General features: G+C 44.7%; 1 protein-coding gene across 1 annotated transcript in view; it reads left to right on the forward strand.

Moving 5' to 3' along the window:
- The window catches only part of LOC119925261 (heparan-alpha-glucosaminide N-acetyltransferase-like), a 149,864-nt gene that overhangs the window by 5,925 nt on the left and 131,902 nt on the right, over positions 1–12,037 (forward strand). The window contains exon 5 of the mRNA XM_038743363.1: positions 7,435–7,465. Coding sequence (XP_038599291.1) covers positions 7,435–7,465 — 31 coding nt within the window. The remainder of the gene's footprint in view (positions 1–7,434; positions 7,466–12,037) is intronic.

The following is a 12,037-nucleotide window of genomic DNA, read 5'->3' on the forward strand; positions in this document are numbered from 1 at the left end:
TGATTTGGTGTTTGCTTTCCTTCACCTTTTTATTTTTTGTGGTATTTGTTAAGCGCTTACTCGGTGCCAGGCAGCGCTTAGCGCAGTGTCTGGCAGGTAGTAAACACTTAACAAGCACCATAATTATTATTATTATTACAAAGAGCTAGGGTAGTTACAAGGCAATCAAGCTGAACACAGTTAATGTCCCACATGGGGCTCACAATCTTAATCCCCATTTTACAGATGAGGGAACCGAGGCACAGAGAAGAGAAGTGACTTGCCCAAGGTCACTCAGCAAGCAATTGGCAGGGCTGAGATTAGAAACTAGGTCCTCTGGCTTCTAGGTCCGCGCCCTTTCTCAGCGTGGCTCAGTGGAAAGAGCCCAGGCTATGGAGTCAGAGGTCATGGGTTCAAATCCTCGCTCCGCCACTTGTCAGCTGTGTGACCTTGGGCAAGTCACTTAACTTTTCTGGGCCTCAGTTCCCTCATCTGGAAAATGGGGATGAAGACTGTAAGAACCATGTGGGGCAATTTGATTACCTTGTATCTACCCCAGCGCTTAGAACAGTGCTTGGCACATAGTAAGTGCTTAGCAAATACCAGCATTATTATAATTATATTATTATTATTATTATTATTTCTGCTAGGCAAAACTGCTTCTCTAATTGATATTCTTCTCTCATCTCAGTTGACCTTTCAATCCCATTTAACAGGAGCATTCTTGGATTTACAATGATTTAGAGTAGACCCATGGAAAAAGAGAAGCAGTGTGGCCCTGGAGGACAGAGTATCTGGGCTCTAATCCTGGTTTTGCCACTTGCTGACTGCGTGACCTTGGGTAATAATAATAATAATAATAATAATAATAATAATAATAATAGCATTTATTAAGTGCTTACTATGTGCAAAGCACTGTTCTAAGTGCTGGGGAGTTTACAAGGTGATCAGATTGTCCCACGGGGGGCTCACAGTCTTAATCCCCATTTTACGGATGAGGTAACTGAGGCACAGAGAACTTAAATGACTTGCCCAAAGTCACACAGTTGACAATTGTCAAAGCCAGAATTTGAACCCATGACCTCTGACTCCAAAGCCCGTGCCCTTTCCACTGAGCCACTCTGCTTCTCACTGATACTGAGATCACTGAGACTTCTCTATGCCTCAGTGTCCTCATCTGTAGAATGGGGATTAAACACCTGTTTTCCCTCCTACTTAGACTGTGAGCCCTGGGCAGAACAGGCACTGTGTCCAAACTGTTTATCTTAGCACAGCGCTTGACACATAGTAAGCACTTGGTAAGCACCTCTTATTTTATTTTTTTTTAAAGTAACTGTCCTGATACTAGGAACTGTCCCAGTTAAATTGGGAAGCAGCTTGGCCTTGTGTACAGAGCAAGAGATGGGAGTCAGAAGGACCTGGGTTCTAATCCCCACTCCACCACTTGTCTGCTATGTGACCTTGGGCAAGTCACTTCTCTGTGCCTCAGTTACCTCATCTGTAAAACAGGGATTAAGACTGTGAGCACTTTGTAAGGCAGGAATGGTGTCCAACCTAATTACCTTGTACCTACTCCAGCACTTAGTGCAGTGCCTGGCACATAGTAAGCACCTAACAAATACCATAAAAAACAGACAAAATCCAATCAGGCTTATCTAAATGACCTGCAACTGCTCATGGTCATTTGAAATATTTGGAATTGAAGTTTTGGCTGGTGAAACACTCAATGTGTGCTCAATTTAGAGAAGCAGCGTGGCTCAGTGGAAAAAGCCCGGGCTTTGGAGTCAGAGTTCATAGGTTCAAATCCCGGCTCTGCCAATTGTCAGCTGTGTGACTTTGGGCAAGCCACTTAACTTCTCTGTGCCTCAGTTCCTTCATCTGTCAAATGGGGATGAAGACTGTGAGCCCCCCGTGGGACAACCTGATCACCTTGTATCCTCCCTAGTGCTTAGAACAGTGCTTTACACATAGTAAGTTCTTAATAAATGCCATTTAAAAAAATTAGGCCTTGCTGCACTTGTAGGAGGGGCATTTGTGGTGAAAAGCTACTGCTACCCTCAGTATCACAGAGAAGGAAGGAGAAGGAAGGCCTGTTTGGAATAATATCCTGACATCACAATCAATCAGTCAATCAATCAATAATCTTCCTTGAATGTCCTCTTCAGAGCACTGAACCTAACACTTGGGGAAATACAATAGAGCTAGTGGATGAGATCCCTGACCTCAAGGAGCTTGAAGGCAAGCAAAGGAAAAAAACCCCATTAAAATAAGTTTCTGATAAGAGAAAGAAGGAAAGGGGGAGCTATTCATGAATTTGGACTAGAGGAATAGGAGAGGATAAGGTATACATAGAGCCTACAAGAGATTGTGAGTACTTATGTTCTTAGAGGATAAGGCACTGGCCTCCTAAACCAGGGATTGTGGGTTCGAGTCCCACCGGGGTGGACTGGATTTCCTTAGAGAAGCAGCGTGGCTCAGTGGAAAGATCCCGGGCTTGGGAGTCAGAGGTCATGAGTTCTAATCCCAGCTCCGCCACTTGTCAGCTGTGTGATTTTGGGCAAGTCACTTCACTTCTCTGTGCCTCAGTTACCTCATCTGTAAAATGGGGATTAAGATTGTGAGACCCACGTAGGATAACCTGCTTACCTTGTATCTATCCTAGCACTTAGAACAGTGCTTGGCACATAGTAAGCACTTAATAAATACCATTATAATTATTATTATTAGAGAGCACAGAGTCCTTTTTTTAACAGCATTTGTAAAGTGCTTACTATGTACCAGGCACTATACTAACCACTGGAGTAGATACATGCTAATCAAGTTGACCTTTTGCAGATTTACTGGGAACACATTTCATTTCATTTGAATCAGGGCACACAATCTCCCCCCCCCCCTTTTTTTTTTTGTTTCTAATGGTATTTGTTAAGCGCTTACTCTGGGCCAGGCACTGTACTAAGTGCTGGCGTAGATACCAACTAATTAGGTTGGATACAGTTCCTGTCCCACATGGGGCTCAGAATCAACCCCTATTTTACAATCAATCGCTATTTTACAATCCCTTATTTTATCCCTATTTTACAATCCCTTTTACAGATGAGATAACTGAGGCTCAGAGAAGTTAAATGACTCATCCAAGGTCACACAGAAGACAAGTGGCAGAGCAGGGATTAGAACCCAGTGGCTGGGCCCATGGTCTATCCACTAAACCATGCTGCTTCTAGAAAGTCTGTGTGGGTAGCAGGGTTGGTCTAAGCAGGGTTGATTAGCAACTAATAGTGGAGTCATTTGACGATGGAAGGTCTCCTGGAGACTATAAGCTCGTTGTGGGCAGGAATCATGTCTACCAATTCTGCTGTACTCTCCCTATCACTCAGCACAGTGCTCTGAACATACTAAGTGCTCGATAAATACCACTGATGATGATGATGAAAGAGGGAAGAGCTGTGTTCTGTGAAATTTGAATGGGGATGGAGTTCGAGACATGGACAAGAGGACAGCAGTGGGTGAGTAGATTGGCTTGAGATGAACGAAGCAAGCGTTTTGAACATTTAGTGGGAGAGGAGCAAAAATAAGTTGGGGAGAGAGAACTGATCGAGCGCCTTATAAAGCCAGTGATCAGGGGTTTCTTCTTGATGCAGAGAGGAGTGGGGAACCATAGGTGGTTTCTGAGGAAGGGAGAAACATTTCAGAAAAATGGTCCCAGTAGCCGAGTGAAGCATGAACTGGAGAGAAGAATGACTGAAACAGGGAGGTCAGCAAAGGGGCTGATGCAGTAGTCAAGTCAATATATGATAAGGCCTGGACCTGAGAGATCACAGCTTAGATGGAGAAAAAGGGCAGAACCCTGGAAAATTGGGGTGGAAAAAAGACTGGATTTGGGGACCAACTAAAAATTGGGGTTAAAAGAGAGGGAGGATTAGATGTTAATCGCAAAGTTGCAGGTCTAAGAGACAGGGAAGATGATGTTGTCGACTGTGATGGGAAAGTTCAATTGAGGAAAGGGTCAGCTATTCAGTCAATCATATTTCTTGTCAGTCGTCTGTATTTATTGAGTGCTTATTGTGTGCAGAGCAGTGTACTAAGCACTTGGGAGAGTACACTATAACAATAAATGGATGCATTCCCTACCCATAGCGAGCTTATACTTTAGAGTTTGAGTGTGAAGATGAGGAATTATATTTTGGACGTTTTGAGCGTAAGGTGCCAGTATTACTCCCATGTCATGCTGTTCATGATGACCAGGAGGTAGGAGGACATATGAGATTACAGGGGAGGTGAGGGGTCAGGGATAGCGAAGTCGATTTGCTAGGCAGCTACAGAGAAATGGTAGCTGAAGCCTTGGGGGAGGGTGAACTCCCCAAGGGAGTGAGTGTAAAGTGAGAAGACAAGAGGATCTGAACAGTTAGGGGGTGGGAGGAAGAGGAAGAGCCCGTGAAAGAGACTGATTAAGATCCATCAGAGAAGTGTGAGGAGAATCAGGAGAGAACCCTTTAAGTCAAACCAAGGTTTGGTAGTGTTTCCATGAGAAGGGAGTGATCCGCATTTTCAAAGGCAGATGAGAGGGGAGGGTTACTAAGATAAAGCAGAGGCAATTCGATTTGGCAAGTAGGAGATCTTTGCTGAATGTGGGAGAGACTGATTTTAATGGAGTGAAGGAATCAGAACCATTTTGTGGAAGGGCAAGAAGGGGGTTGGAAGGGAGGAAGTGAAGGCAGAAGATGTATACACTCTGTTCAAGGAGGTCAGGGGCAGAAATGGGAGGATGGGGTGATAGGTGGAGAATGCTTAGAGTAGTGGTATGGTCTAGAGGAAAGAGCATGGGCCTGGGAATCAGAGGATCCTGGATTCTAATCCTGCCTCCACCACTTGTCTGCTGTATGAGCTTGGGCAAGTTACTTCTCTGTGCCTCAGTTCCCTCATCTGCAAACTGGGGACTCAATACCTGTTGTCCTTCTGACTTAGACTGTGAGCACCAGGTGGAATCTGATTACCTTATATCTATCCCATTGCTTAATACAGTGCTTGTTACATAATAAGCACGTAACATATACCACAGTTATTATTATTACTATCATTATTATTATCATCATCATTATTCTGAGGTATTTGGAACTTTTTTTAAAGGATGGGGAGATCTGGGTGTGTCTCTAGGGAGAGAGGAAAGAACCTTCAAGGAATGAGGGATTAAAGAATAATCAGGAAGGGAAGAAAAGTGAGTGCAGGCATTTTTAGAAGGTGAGGAGGGATGGAGATGGAGGCATTGGTGTAGGATGTATATTTTGAAAGAAGGTGGGAAATCTCCTCTTGAGAGACTGCCAAGAAAGTTGAAAGAGTGGATGTGTGATAGGAGGGAGTTGAGATGTGGGAGAAGGCTTTGGGGATCTGTCTGACGGTTTTAATTTGGGGCAAGGAAATAGTTTGCAAAGTCATTAGGGGCGAGAAGTGAAGAGGTAAGGGCATTGGGAGTACCAAGTGCCAATAAAAGCCTGGAAGAATTTGTCGGGGCAAGGAACATGAAAGTTGATGAGGGAGAAAAAGAAAGGCAGCCATGCAGGAGAGAAGGCAGAATTATAACGAAGATGAATTTGAAATGGCCCAAGTTAACCTGGTGCCTGGATTTCGAAGTAACTGAGGCCCAGAGAAGTGAAGTGACTCACCCAAGGTCATGCAGAAGACAAACAATGTGTTTAGGGGAACATCAACATGCATTCACTCTTAGTTCTCCAGATTCCCTAGCCCCTACTGTCTTCCCCAAAGTGATATACTGTATAACTCATTACACAAATTTCAGCCATTTCTACAGATCTTGCCCCACAAAGCTTACATAAATATTCTACTACTCTACTACTTCCCTTATCCCTACCCGATTTTAAAGTCTATCTCTCCCTGAAGACTGCAAGCTCTTTGAGAGCAGGAGTGGCGCCTATCAACTCTGCTGTATTGTACTTTCAGTGCTTAATACAGTGCTCTGCACATAGTGTGTCCAAGACTGAACTCCTTATCTTCCCTCCCAAACCCTGCCCTCTCCCTGACTTTTCCATCACTGTAGACGACACTACCATCCTTCCCATTTCACAAGCCCGCAAACTTGGTGTCCTCCTCGACTCTGCTCTCTCATTCACCCCTCACATCCATTCCGTCACCGAAACCTGCCAGTCTCACCTCCACAACATCGCCAAGATCCACCCTTTCCTCTCCATCCAAACCGCTACCCTGCTGGTTCCATCTCTCATCCTATTCCAACTGGATTACTGCATCAGCCTCCTCTCTGATCTCCCATCCTCCTGTCTCTCCCCACTTCAGTCTATACTTCATGCTGCTGCCCGGATCATCTTTGTGCAGAAACGCTCTGGGCATGTTACTCCCCTCTTCAAAACTCTCCAGTGGCTACCAGTCAACCTATGCATCAGGCAGAAACTCCTCACTCTCGGCTTCAAGGCTGTCCTTCACCTCGCCCCCTCCTACCTCACCTCCCTTCTCTCCTTCTCCAGCCCAGCCCACACCCTCCGCTCCTCTGCCGCTAACCTCCTCACTGTGCCTCGTTGTCGCCTGTTCCGCCGTCAACCCCCGGCCCATGTCTTCCCCCTGGCCTGGAATGTCCTCCCTCCGCACATCCGCCAAGCTAGCTCTCTTCCTCCCTTCAAAGCCCTACTGAGAGCTCACCTCCTCCAGGAGGCCTTCCCAGACTGAGCCCCCTTTTTCCTCTCCTCCTCCCCATCAACCCCTGCCCTACCTCCTTCCCCTCCCCACAGCACCTGTATATATGTTTGTACAGATTTATTACTCTATTTATTTTACTTGTACATGTTTACTATTCTATTTATTTTGTTAATGTTGTGCATCTAGCTTTACTTCTGTTTATTCTGATGACTTGACACCTGTCCACATGTCTTGTTTTGTTGTCTGTCTCCCCCTTCTAGACTGTGAACCTGTTGTTGGGTAGGGACCGTCTCTATATGTTGCCAACTTGTACTTCCCAAGCGCTTAGTACAGTGCTGTGCACACAGTAAGCGCTCAATAAATACAATTGAATGAATGAATAGTAAATGCTCAATAAGTATCATTGATTGACCCTGGTGGGGTGTCTTGGCTTTCCAAGGAAACGCAGAAGTTAAAATGAGTGGGACAGAGTTTGATTTTACATCCATTCACTAAGAAGCTCTTTTGAGAGTTGAATATTCAGCTGAGTAAGCAGTGGGTCTGGGAAGTTTGGTGCTGTCTGTCTCATTAAATTTTTGACTCGTGGCCCAGAGCTGCATGAACTCTAGAAGGCACTTTGCCCCCTCTGTGCCTTGCTTTCTTCCACTGTAATAGGAAAGTGATGCTGATAGTGATCTATCTGGTCCAGATGACCGTTGCGAGCCACTATTAAAAAAGAACACAAGGCCCTTTGGCACTCAAGTGTGCCAAACAATGGTAAACATTTTTCCCTGTCTCTCATTACTTTCATTACAGGCCTTACTGTTGCTGACCTGGTCATGCCGTGGTGAGTAAAAGCAAAGATTTCAGCTTCTCTTGGGCTTTCCCCTGACCTCAACTCCACATGGAGAGGAAAATTTCAGTGGGACAAATGATTCATTCCTTGTTCTCTCCAAGAATTGCAGAGAAGCAGTTCATTGATTAAAAGGAGAATGAAAATCTTTCCCAGTAGTAATTTCACTGTTGTTCACCTCAAGCATCGTTGTAAGTCACTATCGCAGGATTTCTTGAGGGAACAGGGGTGGGTGTGTGTGTCTTTGTATTCATGGTCCAGTCTAGCTTATTTAGAGACTGAAATAACTTATTCCTAAGATCCCAAAGGGGTTCCCACCTTTTCTTGTCTCAGGACATGCATTTGAGTTCTAGATAGAGAGATTTTTTCAAATCTGAGCTCTGCCACATCTCCCCTAGCCCAAGGCTTCAGAATCAGGCAGAAAACCCCCCACTACATTGCTTTCAAGCATAACCATTATTTAGAAGTTTAATTTGGGCTAGATAGATCGTAGATTGTAAGGAACTTGGGGGCATGGATCTTATCTACCAACTCTACTCCCCTAAGTGCTTAGTCTCACTAATCTCCTCACTGTACCTCGTTCTCGCCTGTCCCGCCGTCGACCCCCGGCCCACGTCATCCCCCAGGCCTGGAATGCCCTCCCTCTGCCCCTCCGCCAAGCTATCTCTCTTCCTCCCTTCAAGGCCCTGCTGAGAGCTCACCTCCTCCAGGAGGCCTTCCCAGACTGAGCCCCTTCCTTCCTCTCCCCCTCGTCCCCCTCTCCATCCCCCCATCTTACCTCCTTCCCTTCCCCACAGCACCTGTATATATGTATATATGGTTGTACATATTTATTACTCAATTTATTTATTTATTTATTTTACTTGTACATTTCTATCCTATATTTTGTTGGTATGTTTGGTTCTGTTCTCTGTCTCCCCCTTCTAGACTGTGAGCCCACTGTTGGGTAGGGACTGTCTCTATGTGTTGCCAATTTGTACTTCCCAAGAGCTTAGTACAGTGCTCTGCACATAGTAAGCGCTCAATAAATACGATTGATTGATTGATTGATTGATTAGTTGCAGTGCTCTGCATGCAGTCAGCACTCAATAAGTACCATTGATTGATGGGAAAGGGAAACTCTAGGGAGTAAGACCTCTACCCAGGTAATCGGATTTGCAAGGAAGACCCAAAATGCAAGCAAAGAAGTCAGAAAGAAACAGTGACAGCATTGGTTACTCAAGGGTGGTTCGCCAACATTCATTCATTCAATCATATTTATTGAGCACTTGCTGTTTGCAGAACACTGTACTAAGTGCTTGGGAAGTACAAGTTGGCAACATATAGAGACAGTCCCTACTGAACAACGGGCTCACACTCATCTCCCCCCAGCCTTGCCTTCGTACTATTCTTTGCTTTCAACTCCCACATCTCCACCCTCTTTTTCACTGTGCTCTTCCTCCTTAAAACTCCTTTTCAGAGGGTAGACTCCTTTTCTAGTTTGCAAGCTACTTGAGGGTAAGGACCGAGCTACAACTGTAATGTACTTTCCCAAGTGTTTCATACCTTTTCTTGTTTTTTTTTTTTTAAATGGCATTTGTTAAGCGCTGGGGTAGACACGAGATAATCAGATTGGACACGATCCCTGTCCCATATAGGGCTTGCAACCTTAATCCCCATTTTACAGATGAAGTAACTGAGGCACAGAGAAGTGAGGTGATTTGCTCAAAGTCACATAACGGACAGGCGGAGGAGCAGGGATTAGAATCCAGGTCCTCTGACTCGAAGGCCCATTCATTCCCAGACTGAGCCCCCTCTTTCCTCTCCCCCTCCCCATCCCGCCCGCCTTACCTCCTTCCCCTCCCCACAGCACCTGTATATATGTTTGTAAAGATGTATTACTCTATTCATTTTACTTGTACATATTTACTATTCTATTTATTTTGTTAATGATGTGCATCTAGCTTTACTTCTATTTATTCTGATGACTTGACACCTGTCCACATGTTTTGCTTTGTTGTCTGTCTCCCCCTTCTAGACTGTGAGCCCGTTGTTGGGTAGAGGCCATCTCTAGATGTTGCCAACTTGTACTTCTCGAGCGCTTAGTACAGTGCTCTGCATTCAGTAAGCACTCAATAAATACAATTGAATGAATGAATGAATTCAGTTCTCAGCAGGTACTCAGTAAGTATTAATGACTGATTGACTTCCAACGTGCCAGGCCGCAGTTCTTGTCAGTTTTCAAAGTGTGGCTAAAATTCCACCTCCATCAAAAAGCCTTCCCCATTTAACTCCCAACACCGACTTCACCAAAACCCACAGCTGTCTTTACTTAAGAATGCCTACACAAGCCATGTTTATGAGCCTTCCATATTCATGCTCCTGTCTGTTGAAGCCTTGTCCTTCTCCATTTCCACTATTTCTAAACGTCTGCCCATCCACGTCATTTGATTGTAAGCCCCTTGAGAACAGGCAGTGTGTCTTTTGTTTTTGACTGTAAACTCACTGTGGTCAGAAAATGTGTCTGTTATATTATGATATTGTATTTTCCTAAGCACTTAGTACAGTGAGTACAGTTGCCTGGCTGACTGACTGACATTCTTTCCAAGACATTTGGTGCAATGCTCTGCACTCAATAAATATCATTAATTGATTGACTGGGGAGAGCAGGGAAGAGGCAGAGCAGAGAAAGAGGCAGAGGGTGAGAGATCCAGAAAGAGAGTGAGAGGAAGAATAAGTCAAACCCAGACACATTCACAACTAGTAAGCTACTCATCAGGATAATGATGCTGACTGCAATGAGTGGCCCAGGGCGGTGGCAGGGAGGGCGGTCCTGCTTCTCTGATAGGGCTGAACCCTTTGGGGCCCAACTTTGTTTTTTATCACGGTCCTTGAGAAGCGCTTATTATGTAGCAGGCACTGTTCTAAGCGCTGGGGTCGCTACAAGACAATAGGTTGGACAGTCCCATGTATATCCATTCATTCATTCAATGGAAACAGCCCAGGCTTTGGAGTCAGAGGTCACAAGACACAGGTTCAAATCCCAGCTCCGCCACTTGCCAGCTGTGTGACTTTGGGCAGGTCACTTCACTTCTCTGAGCCTCAGTTACCTCATCTGTAAAATGGGGATGAAGACTGTGAGCCCCACGTGGGACAACCTGATCACCTTGTCACCTCCCCAGTGCTTAGAGCAGTGCTTTTCACATAGTATGTGCTTAATAAATGCTATTATGATGATGATGATGATGATGATGATGATGATGAAGTCTGTGGTGGTGTCATGGTGGTGGCAGAGATGTAACAGGGAACCTGTCTTTAGCGGAGCCAGGAATCAAGAGCACAGGCAGCAGAACAGCAGCAGATGTGGAGGAAGTAGTGACCATCCTATAGCAACCTCCTCTGTGGGTGCCCCAGCCTTCTTTTAGACTGTGAGCCCACTGTTGGGTAGGACTGTCTCTATATGTTGCCAACTTGTACTTCCCAAGCGCTTAGTACAGTGCTCTGCACACAGTAAGCGCTCAATAAATACGATTGATTGATTGAAAAAGAACCCTATTTTTCTGCCTGCCCACAGTTTGACAGCAGCCTAATTTGCTTGACTTTCCTATTTCCTGCAAGATGAAGCAGCATGGAAGAGTGGATAGAGCACAGGCCTGCAAGTCAGAAGGCCATGGGTTCCAATCCCAGATCTGCCCCTTGTCTGCTGTGTGACCTTGGGCAAGTCACTTCCCAAGACTGAACCCCCCCGCCAAGACTGAGCCCCCTCCTTCCTCTCCTCCTCCTCCCCCTCCCCATCCCCCCACCTTACCTCCTTCCCCTCCCCACAGCACATGTAAATATGTATATATGTTTGTACATATTTATTACTCTATTTATTTATTTTACTTGTACATATCTATTCTATTTATTTTATTTTGTTAATATGTTTAGTTTTGTTCTCTGTCTGCCCCTTCTAGACTGTGAGCCCACTGTTGGGTAGGGACTATCTCTATATGTTGCCAACTTGTACTTCCCAAGTGCTTAGTACAGTGTTCTGCACACAGTAAGTGCTCAAAAAATACAATTGATTGATTGATTGATTTGCATGTATTTATTACTCTACTTATTTATTTATTTTATTTGTACATATTTATTCTATTTATTTTATTTTGTTAATATGTTTTGTTTTGTTGTCTGTCTCCCCCTTCTAGACTGTGAGCCCGCTGTTGGGTAGGGACCGTCTCTATATGTTGCCAACTTGTACTTTCCAATTGCTTAGTACAGTGCTCTGCACACAGTAAGCGCTCAATAAATACGATTGAATGAATGAATGAATGAATGAATGCATGAACTTCTCTGGGCCTCATTTACTTCATCTGTGGAATGGGGATTGAGACTGTCAACCCCAAGTGGGACAGGGACTATTTCCAACCTGATTTCCTTGTATCTGCTCCTGTGCTTATTATAGTGTCTGGAACATAGTAAGTGCTTAACAAATACCACAGTTACTATTATTATTATTATTATTATCAGTAAGATGTCTGATCACTTTAGGTCTTCCCTCATCACATTTCCCAAGGAAAATCGTGCACAAATTTCCCTCCCCCA

This window comes from Tachyglossus aculeatus, chromosome 3 (assembly GCF_015852505.1).
Source record: "Tachyglossus aculeatus isolate mTacAcu1 chromosome 3, mTacAcu1.pri, whole genome shotgun sequence".
NCBI classification, from domain to species: Eukaryota; Metazoa; Chordata; class Mammalia; order Monotremata; family Tachyglossidae; genus Tachyglossus; species Tachyglossus aculeatus.